At 49.8% G+C, this 18,262-nt stretch overlaps 1 protein-coding gene across 1 annotated transcript in view; it reads left to right on the top strand.

The window, feature by feature from the left end:
• Positions 1–18,262, top strand: part of cdc42se2 (CDC42 small effector 2) — a 35,548-nt gene that overhangs the window by 6,476 nt on the left and 10,810 nt on the right. The window contains exon 2 of the mRNA XM_012836972.3: positions 14,826–15,173. Coding sequence (XP_012692426.1) covers positions 15,120–15,173 — 54 coding nt within the window. The 5' untranslated portion in view covers positions 14,826–15,119. The remainder of the gene's footprint in view (positions 1–14,825; positions 15,174–18,262) is intronic.

Genomic DNA, 18,262 nt, shown 5'->3' with positions numbered 1-18,262 from the left:
GGACTTGTGAGGCCAGGGAAATGGAATCTCTCACCTCATTGATCCTGCGCCAGGGCACATTAACACACACACACACACACACACACACACAGGGCACATTAAACTCTTTGCGGCGTGTCCTCATTACGAATGGGCAGGCCGGGGTATGAATCTGCTCGTTCGTGACCCCAGCCTCTTCTTCCGGTCCCCCCACCCCCCCCCCCCCCCCCCCCCCCCCCCCCCCACGCCCTGGCCCGACAGCAAGTGGCACACCAATTACCCTCGCTGTTGTGGGTTGCCAAGGCAACGCATTCTTCACGTAATGAAGGTATCAGCTAGGAAGACAGATGGGCTGAGTCTGCAGAAGGCTGGAATGGCCGCTTTTAATGAAAAGGCCAAGAAGAGTAGTTCAGGGAGGTCCACCTCTGGCAGCTTGTTTTCACAATTCTCAAAGTCCCCAACCTCCTTAACCCGTGATGCCTCCGTGGCCTCTAGCTGGGTGTTGCTCCATGGACACACACACGCACACACACCTCCTCCTCCCACTGAGGTGTGAACCCAGTGACTGGTCTTGAGATGCCATGCATGCAGTCATAGCCTGGCGTGGAGACAAGATGGAGTTTGAGCCATCAAAGGAGAGCCATCATAGGGGAAGCTGTCAGTGCATCTACCCAGTAAGGAGACAGAGAGAGAAGACAAAACTCGGTCATGAATTAAGAAAATTGGTGACGTGTAATAGGTCAATGCAGTAAGAACTAAGAAGCTTTCTTTTTTTGCGTCTTGCAGTAGAAGACTCTCAACCTTTTTAAAAGAGCCCCAATCTCTATTCTACTATTTGCAGTTAGATCTGGGAACTATAACATAAAGCAAAATGATGCCTTTCTTTTATTTGGTGACTTGTTATCAAGAACATAGGAGGTCACTTTGATAAGTGAACTGGATGGAATGTTTGACAGACTTTGTTGTTCTTGTTTGATCAACACACACAGCCTTCATATGTGTTCAAACACACTTGACCTTGTGTGTGTGTGTGTGTGTGTGTGTACCGTTTTTAGGCAGGCACACACACACACACACACACACACAGAAACCATGGGATGCGCTGCCTAGGTGCTACATTATGAAACATTGAAAGGGTTGTTTGTCTGTTGACTGCACCGGAGCTGCACCGGAGCCCCTGCGCCCTGCTGCTGCAGCGGAACAAAGCGTTCCTTCAGTGGCAGGCAGTCCGGGAAATCATCAGATAAGACGCTCAAAACACTTTGGCACATCAGATTTTCTTATGAATTTATTTGGTTTCTTATATTCAGTCTTTGTCACTCGTAGTTATAGTAAATAGAAGCAATAATTAAACTGCGTGTGTGTGTGTGTGTGTGTGTTGCTCCAGCCCAGCTGATGCTGCTCCCTTGGCTGAGGTCAGTGAGTGCTGACCTGGGCATTCCTGCCATTCCCCCCCCGTGACACAGACCCTCATGTCACGCCAGGAGAGACCAGCATGGTACGGTGACACTGCAGATGGGCGTCAAAACCTGTGTGTGTGTGTGTGTGTGTGTGTGTTTGAGAATGTCGTACTATTATTAGCTGGCTGTGTGGGCTATACCCATAGGTTTCAGAGCTCATCCTGTACACAACACACACAGTGCCCCTCGATATCAGAGAAGGACGTGGAAGATCCTCCGATTAACACATAGGTTGCGTTCGCTCAGTTCCATTTGGGATCATCTCAGGCAGCTCCTTGTCTCAGGACATGTTTGTCATGAAGACACCAATGTGGATGAGCTGAGACATAAAGTCATGAGGTGTGTGTGTGTGTGTGTGTGTGTGTGTGTGTGTCTATATAGTCGTGAGTCGTGAGTCGTGTGTGTGTGTGTGTATAGATAGTGTGTGTGTATAGATAGTCATGAGTCGTGTGTGTGTGTGTGTGTGTATATAGTCATGAGTCATGTCTTGACCACCAAAAATGTGTACAATTGTAACAAAGAAATTCCTGCTATGCATTGGAACATTCTCCAACATCCCTGAGGGTTTCAGTGAAAGTATGGTGATGTTATTTCCTCATGCTTTTCTCTACATGCTGATTGTCAAGGTGAAATCATCATCATCATCATCCATCATCATCATCGTCATCATGCATTGTGGGTCAAGCAGCCAAAACAAGTTTGCTGCTAACTTTTTTTTTTTTTTTCTTCAGTGATGGTTTTTTGTCATTAATAGTTGTGGTAGCTCACCAGCGAGATATAGATATATATATATATATATATATATATCTGTGTGTGTGTGTGTGTGTGTGTGTATATATATATATATATATATATACACACACACACACACACACACACACACACACACACACATCCGTATCAGAAAGCCTTGGAGACTCCAGAGACTATGAGCTCTGAAAATAAGATTGAATGAAACCACACAATAAAAGGGGACCCCCCTCCCCCCCCTAAACATTCCCTGTTGTTAGTCATCATCACACGAAACCCTTTCTAACGCAATAAAGGACCGTTGTTGGTCTGAATGATCTGCAGGGCCATTGTTGAAGTTCCTTGACGCCGCCCAACACTGGAAGTGATGAGGAAATGATCTCACACAAATACATGGTTAGGTTCTATTGGGAATCTATGACTTGCACGTCTGAAATTGCACACGACAGACTTTCAGGAAGGAGGAAGAAGTCTTCACGGTAAGGGATGAAGTTAGTGTTGCTGAGTGTCCCCTGCACAGCTCCTCGTCATGGCGACTGAAGAGCAGCAACGGTGCCTTGTTGCTGACCGGGATTGGAATATGCCCTCAGTTTGGTTTGAAGATGAATGCTGAGTTTTGGAGTGTGTTTTATATGAGACTCTGTCTGCTGGGTTCTAGGGTCCGTTTGGGCCCTTCTGCTGTGGGTCTGGACACAATGGGGAGGTCGGGGGCGAGGGAGCAGGAGCAGGAGCAGGAGCAGGAGAGGGAGCAGGAGAGGGAGCAGGAGAGGGAGGAGGAGAGAGAGGAAGGTTGAGGGAGAGGGAGGTCGAGAGAGAGGGAGCAGGAGAGGGAGGGCACAGATACAGCCGTGGCTGTTTGGAGCTGGCTGTGTTGCGCTGGGCGACTGCATCATTCATCTTGTGATTCTGCTCACATAAAAGACAGGCTTGTTTTCAGGGGTGGCCATCAAAAAAAGCGTGATGTCACTCCCTGTCACACCCTGAGCGCTGTGCGAGAGGGAAAGGAATTTTGGGAAATGTGTCAGTGGTGTTCTCAATAGTCTCCTGCGCACAGGATATGAGGCGGCGTCTTAAAACTTGGGCAATTGGATCAGAAAGCTTCCAGAGAGATCAGTTCGATCCACGCACAGACCAAGTATGTCATTGTCTGTTCTGTATTTCTGTTGTTCATGTTATCAGAAGTTATTGTATGATTCCAACAGACCTCAGAACAAGCAACATCTTGGTTTATGTGTGTTCTGCCCTAGATGAGAAATAGATTAGTTCACTTGCACTTTATGATACTGTGAGTCAAACATGAAATGAAGTAGTGTGAACCTGTCCTAGTTTGAATCTTTTTGTGTAGTTAAGGCTCAGCACACACACACACACACCAGATCCCCCAGGTCATACCAGCCTGGCTTGGCTTTGTGGCGCTGCTGTGTTGTGACTCACTGGCAGCCATCTTAAATCACATTACAGGTTTTGTTCAGGGGGTTTTAGGGCAATCATATAAAAACATGTCCTGTCTCACCGGCCTTCACGGAAGTGTTGATGTCTCCATGACATGCCAAGAGGCAGTCATTTCTTTGACAGGCCCTCGTGCTTTTGGGGGGGGGACAAACTGATGGCTGTGGCTGTGTATATATCCCCTTATGTGAGACCGATTATTTCCCCTGAAATCCCCCTCTGTCCCTGTGAGTCAGTCATTCACATCCATGGCAGCCCCATCAGAGGTAATTTGTTATGGTGACTTCTGGCTCCATGTATAGAGTGAGGGTAGAGTGTGTGTGTGTGTGTGTGTGTGTGTGTGTGTGTGTGTGTGTGTGTGTGTGTGTGTGTGTGTGTGTTATGGTGACTGCTGGCTCCATGTATAGAGTGAGGGTAGAGTGTGTGTGTGTGTGTGTGTGTGTGTGTGTGTGTGTGTGTGTGTGTGTGTGTGTGTGTGTGTGTGTGTGTGTGTGTGTGTGTGTGTGTGTGTGTGTGTGTGTGTGTGTGTGTGTGTGTGTGTGTGTGTGTGTGTGTGTGTGTGTGTGTGTGTGTGTGTGTGTGTGTGTGTTATGGTGACTGCTGGCTCCATGTATAGAGTGAGGGTAGAGTGTGTTTGTGTGTGTTATGGTGACTGCTGGCTCCATGTATAGATAATCACATTTGTTTGTCAGAGGGCTTGGGATTTGCATGTGTGTTGTTGTGTGCCGTAAATGACGATGGTGACGCAATGGTTTAAAGAGGTACGCACGCGCACGCGCACGCGCACACACACACACGCGCACACACGCATGCTTACACACAACACACACACACACACACACACACACACACACACACACATATGGTGTGCAGCACAGGGAGGAGTGTGTTCCACTGCACATGGCGAGAGAACAAAGGCAAAGTTGTCGGTTGTTTGCGGGCAGATGTGCATCAGTCTGTTTGGATGTTGTTTGGAGGAAACCTGATACATATTTCCCTCTGGTAATCTGCAGGAGCTTACCCGAAATCCAGCCCCTCTCAAATTCTCACCGGGGGGTTGAATGCTATGCGGCAACAGCTTTTCTGTGTGTTTTTTTTCCCCCCCCCCCCCCCCCATTATGAATGCAATTAAATCTGCAACTGTTAAATCTGTTTGCGTTTTGATGGCCGCACACAGCGTGCCTCGGCTCCCCTTGTAAGTGATCAGTGGATTAGCAGACGGAGAGAAGGGGATTGATCCGCTGGTCAAGCAGAACAAAGAGGCATTACTGACCGGCTACCCAAGGGGAACCACAAACACCACAAAGTGAAGACTGGTGGATTAAGGGAGCGGGAGCGAGAGGGGAAAGACTCCATGGATCGTGGCAGACTCGGAGAGAAGGAGAAAGGAAGGGGGATGTGTGTGTGTGTGTGTGTGTGTGTGTGTGTGTGTGTGTGTGTGTGTGTGTGTGTGTGTGTGTGTGTGTGTGTGTGTGTGTGTGTGTGTGGAGAGAGGATGGACGGGGGGGTATGTTGGTCTTGGCAAGGCCCAGGCAAAGGGAAGTGCAAAGTGGGCCATTCAGGCCATGTGCAGATGGCCAGGCAAGCACTAGCAGGGGTCAGGGATGGAGGGAGCTGTGTGTGTGTGTGTATAATCAGTACTGTATCGCCCCATGGCTCGCCTCCCCGCAGCAGGGGCTGATTGTGTGCGGACGAGCGAGAGCGAGAGCTTCTGGCCTTGCCACAGATGCAGCAGGCCATCAATGGGGGCAAAAGAATGAATGGATTATGGAAACAAGGCCGTTCTAAAGCAGTCCTTTATATTAATGTGGAGTTGGGAGGCAGTTCTGCTCTTCCAGTCTTGGTTGTATGAAGCTGTTGTGAAACGAGGAAACTTGATGCTATTGGTGGATGCTATGTTACTTTAACATACAATACTTTTACTTGTACTTGTCTCCGCTTTAGCAAAGGCAGGATTTTTGTTTCCTCCAAGAAATCTTGTGTGTTTTTCCCAGACTTTTTGATTAAAGGTGCAGTGTGTTGGATTTAGTGGCATCTATCAGTGAGGTGGGAGATGGCAACCAGCTGAATAACCCCCACCCTTGTCTTTCCAAGTGTGTAGGAGACTACTGAGCGTGTAGGGAGCGTGAAGGGAGCGTGTAGGGAGCGTGTAGGGAGCGTGTAGGGAGCGTGTAGGAGACTGTAGGGAGCGTGTAGGGAGCGTGTAGGAGCGTGTAGGGAGCGTGTAGGAGCGTGTAGGGAGCGTGTAGGGAGCGTGTAGGAGACTGTAGGGAGCGTGTAGGGAGCGTGTAGGGAGCGTGTAGGGAGCGTGTAGGAGCGTGTAGGAGACTAAAGGGAGCGTGTAGGGAGCGTGTAGGGAGCATGTAGGGAGCGTGTAGGAGCGTGTAGGGAGCGTGTAGGGGACTGAAGGGAGCGTGTAGGGAGCGTGTAGGAGTGTGTAGGGAGCGTGTAGGGAGCGTGTAGGAGGCTGTAGGGAGCGTGTAGGGAGCGTGTAGGGAGCGTGTAGGGGACTAAAGGGAGCGTGTAGGGAGCGTGTAGGGAGCGTGTAGGAGACTGTAGGGAGCGTGTAGGAGACTGTAGGGAGCGTGTAGGGAGCGTGTAGGGAGCGTGTAGGAGCGTGTAGGGAGCGTGTAGGGAGCGTGTAGGAGACTGTAGGGAGCGTGTAGGAGCGTGTAGGGAGCGTGTAGGGAGCGTGTAGGAGACTGTAGGGAGCGTGTAGGGAGCGTGTAGGGAGCGTGTAGGGAGCGTGTAGGAGCGTGTAGGAGCGTGTAGGGAGCGTGTAGGGAGCGTGTAGGAGACTGAAGGGAGCGTGTAGGGAGCGTGTAGGGAGCGTGTAGGGAGCGTGTAGGAGCGTGTAGGGAGCGTGTAGGAGACTGTAGGGAGCGTGTAGGGAGCGTGTAGGAGCGTGTAGGGAGCGTGTAGGGAGTGTGTAGGGAGCGTGTAGGAGACTGTAGGGAGCGTGTAGGGAGCGTGTAGGGAGCGTGTAGGAGACTGTAGGGAGCGTGTAGGGAGCGTGTCGGGAGCGTGTAGGGAGCGTGTAGGAGACTGAAGGGAGCGTGTAGGGAGCGTGTAGGGAGCGTGTAGGAGACTGTAGGGAGCGTGTAGGGAGCGTGTAGGAGCGTGTAGGAGACTGTAGGGAGCGTGTAGGGAGCGTGTAGGGAGCGTGTAGGAGACTGAAGGGAGCGTGTAGGGAGCGTGTAGGGAGCGTGTAGGAGCGTGTACGAGACTGTAGGGAGCGTGTAGGGAGCGTGTAGGAGACTGAAGGGAGCCTGTAGGGAGCGTGTAGGGAGCGTGTAGGGAGCGTGTAGGGAGCGTGTAGGAGCGTGTAGGGAGCGTGTAGGAGCGTGTAGGGAGCGTGTAGGAGCGTGTAGGGAGCGTGTAGGGAGCGTGTAGGAGACTAAAGGGAGCGTGTAGGGAGCGTGTAGGAGACTGTAGGGAGCGTGTAGGGAGCGTGTAGGGAGCGTGAAGGGAGCGTGTAGGGAGCGTGTAGGAGCGTGTAGGAGCGTGTAGGGAGCGTGTGGGAGCGTGTAGGGAGCGTGTAGGGAGCGTGTAGGAGACTGAAGGGAGCGTGTAGGGAGTGTGTAGGGAGCGTGTAGGGAGCGTGTAGGGAGCGTGTAGGAGACTGTAGTGAGCGTGTAGGAGACTGTAGGGAGCGTGTAGGGAGTGTGTAGGGAGCGTGTAGGGAGCGTGTAGGGAGTGTGTAGGGAGCGTGTAGTGAGCGTGTAGTGAGCGTGTAGGGAGCGTGTAGGGAGCGTGTAGGAGACTGAAGGGAGTGTGTAGGGAGCGTGTAGGAGACTTAAGGGAGCGTGTAGGGAGCGTGTAGGGAGCGTGTAGTGAGCGTGTAGTGAGCGTGTAGGAGACTGAAGGGAGCGTGTAGTGAGCGTGTAGGGAGCGTGTAGGGAGCGTGTAGGAGACTTAAGGGAGCGTGTAGGGAGCGTGTAGGAGACTGAAGGGAGCGTGTAGTGAGCGTGTAGGGAGCGTGTAGTGAGCGTGTAGTGAGCGTGTAGTGAGCGTGTAGTGAGCGTGTAGGGAGCGTGTAGGAGCGTGTAGGGAGCGTGTAGGAGACTACGGAGCGCGTAGGAGATGTACGGAGTCCATTGTGTGCCAGTAGCCCCCTCCAAAATGATGTCATCGTCCACGATCGCATCAAGTAGCCATAATATGTCAAGTGATGAGGTTGCTTTAGGATTATTTATTTTTTTTAGTCTGTAAAACTATAGGGCACAGCTTCCATGGACTGTAAAGTGTGAAGTTTGTCTCTGACATGAGCTCCAAAGCTTTTTTGTTTAACTTTACAATTTTGTTCATTTTGCAATCCTTTTCAGCAGCTGTGGGCTGATCTCGGCAACATCACTGGGTCTTTTGGTCCCAATAACAAATATAGATTCTATTTTTGGCACAAAACTAAATAATAAGTATGGTCCTCCATTGGTCATCATTTGGGTTCTAAATCTTCTCACGACACAACATGGTCAGCCAGCACCAGCATCCACTGATTCCTCTTCCTCCTTCTTCTTCTTCTTCTTCTTCTTCCAACCGGCGCCACCAAATTCAAGCCGCCACTTCAATGTAAAAACACCAGTGTTGTACTAGAAACATGGTGGTTCACTGTGGCGGCCTCCAGGGAAAATGACCCACCCCCTCTGTAGATATGAAAGGCGATATTCAATTTCTGATTATAGATCCCCCTAAATCCTACAGACTGCACCTTTTTAAAGTAATGGACATGATGGTTTTAATTCCAAACTGTTACTCGTCCTAATGCATCCAAGGCCAGAATCAGCTTGACAGCTTCGGTAGTTATGTAAGAGACACTTACGGTTCCTTTTTTGCCATCTTGTGAAAGATTACTGAAGATTAAGAGCACCATATGGCTCATGTAAGCTCTGAACAGCAAATTTGTTCATCTGACCTGCAAAAAGTGCTGCATGTGCAACTCTGATCTCGCAGAACACAAAGAGAACCTTTGTGGAAGCATCTATTGTGACGACGTGGTTTTCAATGCATTTGTTTATGCAAATATCCTGCATGAATGGTTTTTAAAATGAATCGGTCTTTGGACTCTATAATAGTTTGTCGGTCTCCTGTCCTGGGAGAGAACAGTGTGTGTGTCCAAGCTGAATGCGTTGTATTGTTTAAGGTGATGTATTCTCTGTGGAGGTTTGTAAAGAGTAACACATTGTTTTGCCATATTCAAGCACAAGGTGTTGGGTCAGTGTCCTCAGCTGAAGCATTCCCACTCGCCGGAGACTCGACATTCCAGAAGCGCAAATGTTGTTTACCGACCAGGCGCAAGCAGCGCTGCACGAGACCCTTTAGGAATTGAAAAATCCCATTTTCATAACAACAGTCGCTTCATCAAAATTGAGTTTACTGTAGGAATGTTGTTGTTCCACCAAGTCAAGTCACATTTTAAGAGCAATGACACATCAGGGCAGTTACTGGACTTGGCCTGAGACCACACCAAGGGACACAATATCAGCGAGGCTTTCGAATGTTTTCTTGTTGTTAAGTGTTACGTGTTACCTGTCAAGTTAGCATGCTTATGTTCAGCCTTATCTTCGCACACACTCTCCCATATAGTATTCTAATCCTGTTCTGAATCCCTTCTGGAGTTCACCTCGCAAATGTTTGCCAAAACATCTATTTCCTGGCCCATTAGCTCAGAATGAACTAAACATCCAGCATTAGATGAAGAGATTACGCTGTAAGCATGATGTGTTTAGGATTTATTTATGGCTTGTCAAGAGTTTCTTTTAGCTTTATCAAAGTCGGCCCACAAACGGTCCACTTCTGTGTGTCAGGTCACATTCCTGGTTGCCGTGTGGCGTGGATCGTTAGCGGCTGCTTAATGTGGTGCGCGGCTCGTTTAGCTCCTAGTGATTTGGTCTCTCCAGACACCGCAGAGCCATGCTGGCTGCATGGTTGGGGCTGCATGGTTGGGGCTGCATGGTTGGGGCTGCACGGTTGTGGCTGCACGGTTGTGGCTGCACGGTTGGGGCTGCACGGTTGGGGCTGCATGGTTGGGGCTGTGGGTTTCCCTGAGTTTGCAAGAGCTCCCCTTGTGGCTGGGTTCGCTCACATCTGCTACACTGCGGTTGGCTACCATTGGTATGGTAATAATGTCTTAAGCAAAATCTCACTGTGTGTGTGTGTGTGTGTGAGTGTGTGTCAGGGGGCGGGGGCTCCGAGGAGTAGTTGCATTGTGGGATGATTTATCCCAGAAACTCTGTGTCCTTTGTACCTGATTGGCTGGGCTGTGGCTGCCGTGGTAACAGAGCTTTGGGTGGAGGAATTGAAGACCCGTGTCCCAACAAGTGGAGTTGTGGCCCACTGAAGCACTTTAATATATAATATAATAAATCGTTTTGGCAAAGTAACTCTTTTTTTCCGTGGAACAAATGATTTGTCCTTTCTGTTCTGCAGTAAAGCTCTTTTGCTGAAATTGCGTTTTAGCGTTTCAAGTTGTAATCTGCTTTGTGAAGAGTTTGGTAAGGTACTTCTCCGACATCCCACTTCAGTAGTGGTGCATTAAAGTGCAAGGCATATTAGGAGAGGATTTAATCTGAGTAGTTTGGACCGAGAGACCATAATATCAAAGTTTAATGCTCTTAAGTGATCCAAAGGATTTGAGTTTGTTTTGATTTTATTTCGTTTTATTTTCTGAGGGGTGGGGGATGTTTCCTCAGAATCGAGAGAATTTCAAAAGTTCCTCTCCACTTTGAAAACTTACGCAAGACTCACTCAGCTTTGAGTGCTTTGCTTACGTAAAGCCTCCATGTGACCTCACTAAAGTCTCGGGGAGGAGGGGGAGGTGTGTGCTGAGTGTGTGTGTGAGTGTGTGTGCTGTGGGGAAGGAGTAGGGGGAGGGTAGGGGGGCATTGGAGAGTGGGCAGGCGGATGGGCGGGCTGACGGGCACCTTGGGATCCTGCACAAGCTCGGTGACAGGGGGAGTGACGGAGTGAAATACCGTTTGCCCGCTGATCCGTGACTGAGTGGGGGACAAAGGCCTCCTGGAGCAAGGAGTGCACACACACACACACACACACACACACACACACACACACACACACGCACGCACACGGTCCCTTAGCTCCTCGGACCCTTTACCCCTGGAACTTTACCTTCCATCACCACCCTCTGCTACCAGACCAGCCAAGATGTGTGTCTCCTTGGCGGTAATGATTGGCTTTTTTCTTCTTCTTTTCTTCTTTTCTTCTCTGAGAGTATGAGTGGTTTGTGTTTGTGTAAGTGCTGGTGTTTTTGTACGTGTGCATTTGGTTTTAGGGTCTTAATTCAAACTTGACGTCAAAGCAAACTCAAGTGATGGCTAGCTACGCCTGCTTGGTCTATCTCACGTGGATGAGTACTGGGTGACTCATCTCTGAGGCCGGTACACGATGTTGTCTTAAGGCTTGTGAAAGGCACAGATCCAGTGCTGGGAGCGTTACCCACGTATGATGCTCTCTCCCTAGACTCTCCTCCCTTCTCTTCCCCGAAGGCTAGCACTACAATGTGCGCTAGCCTTAAGAGGCACGGCGCTTTGTGCGCGTCCGCCGCTGGTCTCTCTCTCTCTCTCTCTCTCTCTCTCTCTGTGAGGCGGCACTCATTTCAGACTCTCTGGTCTGGAAAATCTCCCTTTTCACCAGCCTGCTATGCTTTACGGTTCACCACTAATGCGTGTCCCCCCCTGTGGGAGGACCCGGTGCATCCGTGCTTGCGTGCCACTGTGGGGAATGGACTGCTCCCCTGGTCTCCATAGAGAGAAAGATTGAATTGAAATGCAGCCATGGTAATGGAGTAATGGTCAGCCATGGTAATGGAGTAATGGTCAGCCATTCAAGACGGAGGGATGGACTGTCTTTGGGTGCCTTTGGTCCCTAAGGGGTAATGAATGCATTCTTGTGGCTCTTTTGTGTTCCGATGAACTAAAAGATCAGTGCGCCTCGGAGATGAATGCTAAAAGTAACGGGCTTTCTCCATACATTCTCTCTGCAACGGTTCGGACATCTCTTGTGTCTTGGAGTTATCTTCGGTCAGGAAGAATATGAAAGCTCAGTGGCGTATTCCCCCCTCACACACAAAAAGGGAATAAGGCATAGTGTCGGGTCTAATGGTGTCACCCACCGGCTTTGCTGAGGCTGTGTGCTGTTTTTGGTTGGCGCTTGCTTTTAGCACACCAACTGTTGCTGGAGATGAGCTGGGGTCTCGTCCAGTAACCGATCCAGAAACCGCTGTTAAGACCCGTCCAACGTGGCCAACTTTCAAACTAAGGCACTCTTGTGCTGAGCAGCCCCTGAAAATAGATGAAACGAAGTGGCACAGAGAGACTGCACAGAACACCACGGATGGAGAAATCAAAAGAGGAGGCCGGAAATCCACCCTGTGCTCTCCACTCTAATTTTAGCAGTAGGAGCGCGGAGCGTGGAGCACAGGGAGCGTCTCTGTTCGAACGCAAACCCTCATCTCTCCATCCATGTTTGGGGCCATGTGTCTCAAACTGGCCGTCGGCTCCCCGTCGGCTCCCCCGCTCCTCCCCGTTCCCAGCCAAGATTCCTCCGTGGAGAGCGGGCGGGCGGCCTGCCTCCATTGTCCTCCTGGGTCCGCCCGCTTCTGGTACCCCACGGAGAGGACTGAATGAGTTGTGTAGATGGTCCACTAATGAGTCCCTCCATTCACTGGCCTCTTAATGTTTAATGCTTTATTTGGCAGGATCTAGGCAGAAGATATGGGTCAGATTGCTGCTGTTTTGATAGTTGAGGGTTTGGCAGTTCATTTAAATCATACAAAATGTGTGGTTTTTTTTTATCTGCTTATTGGTCAATGTGCGTCTGTTCATTTCACATTCTCTCCTGTTGCAATGTTTTGCTTCATGATTAAATCAGGCTGAACCCGTTGATGCTGAACAGACTCCTGTTGGCTTTACACATGTACAACATCTCTGCGTCCTCACATGATCCGTGATGGAAGATTACTCATGTCTTGTCTCTACAGTTCACATAAAGGCCACCATACCGTGTCCACACCAGCATTACGCAGCTTCTCCCACACTCTCCCACACACTCTCCCACACACTCCCACAACTCTGTACTCTAACCATTAAAACAGCAGCTGGATACGGCAGCCATTGCACCTGCACCTCTTTCCACCTGCCCCCTCTTAAAATATGCTCTCGAGGAGATCTTGGGATTTATGAATGGACGCCTATTAGGGAAAACACGGTTCACTCCCAGCGCTGGCGTGAAGTGGAGAGGCCTCGCCAGAAGTGGCTTGCTGTGGCAGAAAAGTGCTTTTCAGAGCTTTAACAGCCCTTGGCCCAGACTCGCTCGCTGCGCTAATGGTTCCCACACATTTCCCCCCCGCTTCCTGAGGGGTTCGGGCTGTCTTGGACTGAGCCGGAGACGGCTCCTTCTGTCCCCAGGTGTGTGTGTGTGTGTGTGTGTGTGTGTGTGTGTGTGTGTGTGTGTGTGTGTCTCTGTGTCTCTGTGTGTGTCTGTGTGTGTGTGTGTGTGTGTGTGTGTGTGTGTGTGAAGGGGTCAGCTTGGAGGGGTCAGTGTTGTCTCCTCTTTAGTGCCAGCATTCATTTTTAGCGGGTCGTAAAGAAACGCTATACGTCTGATCGAATTACTTGCTCTCTCGCTCTGTGTTTCTTTTTATGGGATGTGAAAGCACTGACTAAGAACAAAGATGAGAACAGACTATTGTGTGCTAACGCTAGGTACGACTAGCACACTTGAGGTGGTTTTCAGTTAAGGTTTTTGGATGAAACACCCAATTGTTCTGGTTTCTGGTTTTGTAGAAGCATCCTTTTATTATTGTTATCCTAAGCCAAAGCTACAGTTCACAGAGGCCAACGCTACAGTTCCAAAAGCAGTGATCCTAAGCCAAAGCTACAGTTCACAGAGGCCAACGCAGGACATGTTTTGTTGATTGACTAGTAGAAGACCAGAATAGATGAGTCAGTGTGGGCCATATTTACTGATATTCAGAGGCGAGATCACATTTCTGCTGCTTCATGCCACATGCAATAGTGACGTGCTTTATCCGGGCCCTGGTAAGGGCCAACTTCCACCAGTCGAGCTACAGAAACAAATCCTTCCTCTTGTCTTGTGGCTAAGTCAGTAGTGTTTAACTCCAATGCAAAAGTAGATGCTAAGGGCTATTTTACAGGCCAATATCAAGTCATTTGTTAAATATCAGGACCCCTGTCCTGACTCACACTTGTCTCACATGGAGGTAATGCGTCTTATTCTGGAGATCTGCAGCTATTACTTGGATACTGTGTTACAAAATAGTAATATAAAAGACAATAAAATGGGTTCTTGGTTGAATCCAGGTTGGCCTCCACGGAGGGGAGCTGTGAATGAGCTTTAATCACAGAGGGTGAAAAGACTTCACCGTCTGCCTAATTAATGGCCCTTTCCAATGGGAGTTTTATAACCTCCCCCTCCCTAATGAGCACCAGTTGTGTTGAATGCCGGTACACAGTCACACACACACACACACACACACACACACACACAGTCATCGCCCGCAGGAGTGGAGGACTCCCAGAGTGCACTCCTTTCAGTGACCTCACCACTCCTTTATCTCCCTTTACTTTCCATAAGTGTTTGTGTCGTGAGTGACATGGCAATCAAGGTGCATTAAGGGATTCTCTGTAGAGTTCACACATGAGGAGAATTATGAGCAAGGATGTTGTCTGTGGAACAGAGGTGCAGCACCGTGTGTGTGTGTGTGGTGTGTGTGTGTGTGTGCAAGAGCGGTGCATCACCAGGTGTGTGTGTGTGTGTGTGTAGGCTATACTGGAATGTTGTTGGCAACACCGTAGCACTTGAAGTGGGTTTTCTATTAAAACACGTGGGTAATGACTAGTGGAAGTGTGGGTTTTATATTAAAACACATGGGTAATGACTAGTGGAAGTGTGTGTGTGTGTGTGTGTGTGTGTGTGTGTGTGTGTGTGTGTGTGTGTGTGTGTGTGTGTGTGATGAATAATGCTCTGGCCTGAGTCATCAGGGTTTTTGTTGAGGTATGCACATTTACAAGAAGAGCCCTTTAAGCCTGCCCGTCGTGTGTGTGTGTGTGTGTGTGTGTGTGTGTGTGTGTGTGTGTGTGTGTGTGTGCGCGTGCGCCTTAAGAGCAAAACCTGTATGACCTCACACTTCTCCCCTCCATTCCATTCCAGGTTTGATTGACAGCCCTCTGGACGAGACGGCGGCGCAGTCCCTTGGAACCCTGCCCTCGGCCCGTCCCCTCCGCTCCCCCCCCCCCAACCCCACCCACCCCCCCCTTTGTCCGGGAGAACCGTCCAGCACATCACCAGTTCCAGCAGCGGCCGCGCCAGACCCCCCGTGCCTGGCTGGACCCACGGAAGGGGCCTTCCCACGGGGACGCAGAGAGCCCGGTGCCGCCACGCAGTTCTTCGACCCCCCGGGGGACAGTGACAGTGTGCACAGGAACACTTTAAGGACTGTTAGTCATGAGTGAATTCTGGTTGTGCTTCAACTGCTGTATCGCAGAGCAGCCCCAGCCGGTAAGCAAGCAGTGTTGTCAGTGTTCTTAGTGTGTTCTTAGTGTTGTCAGTGTTCTCTCAGTGTGTTCTCAGAGTGTTCTCTCAGTGTTCTCTCAGTGTGTTCTCAGTGTGTTCTCAGTGTGTTCTCAGTGTGTTCTCAGTGTGTTCTCAGTGTTCTCTCACTACCCTGTTCTCTCACTGCTCATTTACATTTACATTTACATTTAGTCATTTAGCAGACGCTTTTGTCCAAAGCGACGTACAAGGGAGAGAATATTCAAGCTACGAGCAATAGAACCTGGTGTAACAATAAATAAATACTACTTTACATTAGAAATATAACAAAATGAAATAAAAAGAAAGAAAGAGTGCAGAAGTGTAACTGCTGTAATTGCAAGTTACGCACTAGTCGAAGTGCCAGTTAGGACGGGAAGTGCTCTCTGAAGAGTTGGGTCTTCAAAAGCTTCTTAAAGGTAGAGAGGGACGCCCCTGCTCTGGTAGTGCTGGGCAGCTCATTCCACCAACGTGGAACTACAAATGAGAATAGTCTGGACTGCCGTGCTTGCACAGACGGCAGTGCCAAACGACGCTCACTAGAAGAGCGCAGCATCCTGGGTGTAACATTTGCCCTTACAAGAGCATTTAGGTAGATAGGAGCAGAACCATCAAGCACTCTGTAGGCAAGCATAAGTGACTTGAACTTAATGCGAGCAGCTACAGGCAGCCAGTGGAGGTCAATGAGTAGCGGGGTGACGTGTGCCCTCTTCGGTTGGTTGAACACCAGACGCGCCGCCGCGTTCTGGATCATTTGTAGTGGTTTCACCACGCAAGCCGGCAGGCCCGTTAGGAGGGCGTTGCAGTAATCAAGGCGTGAATTCACCAAGGTTTGCACCAGCAGCTGGGTGGCATACTGGGTTAGGTACGGCCTGATTTTGCGGATGTTGAATAGCGCAAAGCGGCAGGACCTAGAGACAGAGGCAATGTGGTCCGTGAAAGTCAGTTGGTCATCAATAATGACCCCGAGGTTTCTTGCTGTTTTGGATGGAACAAGAGACAAGGAGTCAATATTGATGCTGATGTTGTGGTGGATGGCCTGTTTGGCTGGAAAGACCATCAGTTCCGTTTTGGCCAGGTTCAGCTGAAGGTGGTGGTTTTTCATCCATGTGGATATATCAGCAAGACAGTCCGAGATCCGCGCCGAGACAGTGGTGTCCTCAGGAGGGAAAGACAGAAACAGTTGAGTATCATCGGCATAGCAATGATAGGAAAAACCATGCGAGCGGATGATAGGGCCCAGCGAAGTGGTGTAAATGGCAAAGAGAAGTGGTCCCATCACCGAGCCTTGGGGCACCCCTGTGGTAAGGTGGTGAGGTACAGACAGCTGACCTTGCCATGACACATTGAACGAGCGCCCAGTGAGGTACGATTCAAACCAGGAGTGAGCCTTGCCAGAAATGCCCATACTTGACAGTATGGACAGAAGGATGCGGTGGTTGACTGTATCAAACGCAGCTGATAAATCAAGCAGGACGAGAGCTGAGGATTGAGCTGCTGCTCTAGCTGTTTTCAAGGCCTCTGTCACAGACAACAGGGCTGTTTCGGTGGAGTGACCACTTTTGAATCATTTTGCTCATGTGAGTTTCACTCAACATGCTGTTCCGATTTACCATGAAACGTCGGGGCTGTTGGACATGTTCAGGCAGAAAGGCTGTGCTCATTGGGTTTGCAACCTAAACTCTTGTGTTAATGTCTCTGTGGGTCTGGGGTCAAAGGTTGAATGGCTAGTTAAAGAGCTGGTATGCAACAATTTGTGCACTTATTGAAACATGTTTTAATAGGCAACTGGTACCAGATTTCCATGGTATATGGTCATGTGAAGGACAGATAAACACACCTATTGTTCCAGCTAGCCGCCAAGGCTATGTGCTGTGCAGTTCTGTGGTCTGGGTCCAGCTAGCCGCCTAGGCTATCTGCTATGCAAAAAAAGCTTTCATAACAAGGCATCGCCTACTAAAGACATGTGATCGCATGCTACGCATGTGAATACCATGCTGTTGTTTGTGTTTTGGAAGGTTTTTGCATGCCTTTTCAGTAGTTGGATTGCTAGTTTTTAACCACAACTGCTTTAATGTAGAATAATGTTACATGTCTTTTCTGCACAGAGAACTGCTGGTGGTGAACAGGCTTCTGTGTGTCCATAAGGGTTCTGTGTGTCTAAAGGGTTCTCTACAGCAGAAAACCTTCGCGAGGATGTTGAATCCCAGTGGATATGGAGTTGATTCTTCCATGAAAATCACTGAGGAACCGTCTTCTAGATCGTCTTCTAGACTGCAGTCGCCTGTCCTTAGAAGACCCGATGGTTTAGCCCACAGACGCCTTCCTCCATCGGCCACACACTCTCCCTAGATTAGACCAGGGGCCACACACTCTCTCCCTAGATTAGACCAGGGGCCACACACTCTCTCCCTAGATTAGACCAGGGGCCACACACTCTCCCCCAAGATTAGACCAGGGGCCACACACTCTCCCTAGATTAGACCAGGGGCCACACACTCCCCCAAGATTAGACCAGGGGCCACACACTCTCCCCCAAGATTAGACCAGGGGCCACACACTCTCCCCCAAGATTAGACAGGGGCCACACACTCTCTCCCTAGATTAGACCAGGGGCCACACACTCTCCCCCAAGATTAGACCAGGGGCCACACACTCCCCCTAGATTAGACCAGGGGCCACACAAAGCCCATGTTTTATTAGGAACTGGGCTGTTTTAATCAGGGTTCTTTGCTGAGGCGGCCTCTGTCTCTGTCTACGCACGGGGCAGTTTTTGTGTATTATCTCTGCGTGTGTATTTGTGGCCGAGCGCTTGTAGCGTTTTTGTTATTCCTGGCGCCCCGTTCGGCTCGGAACAGCTCGACTGCTCCCCTCTGGCATGGGCTTTTGGAATCATGGAGAGAGAACGCTTCCAGGAGACAGCGGCTGTCACGGCGCATTGGACCCCAATTTGTCTCCGCCGGTCTCTGTCGCCTCCACACAGATAACACTCGTACAGGGCTCTACGCCACGTCTGCGGACAAGCCTCATCTGAAAATAGCTCCACATGGGTCCAC

The sequence above is a fragment of the Clupea harengus genome, chromosome 12 (assembly GCF_900700415.2).
Source record: "Clupea harengus chromosome 12, Ch_v2.0.2, whole genome shotgun sequence".
NCBI lineage: Eukaryota > Metazoa > Chordata > Actinopteri > Clupeiformes > Clupeidae > Clupea > Clupea harengus.
This window is presented reverse-complemented; position numbering and strand designations above follow the sequence as displayed.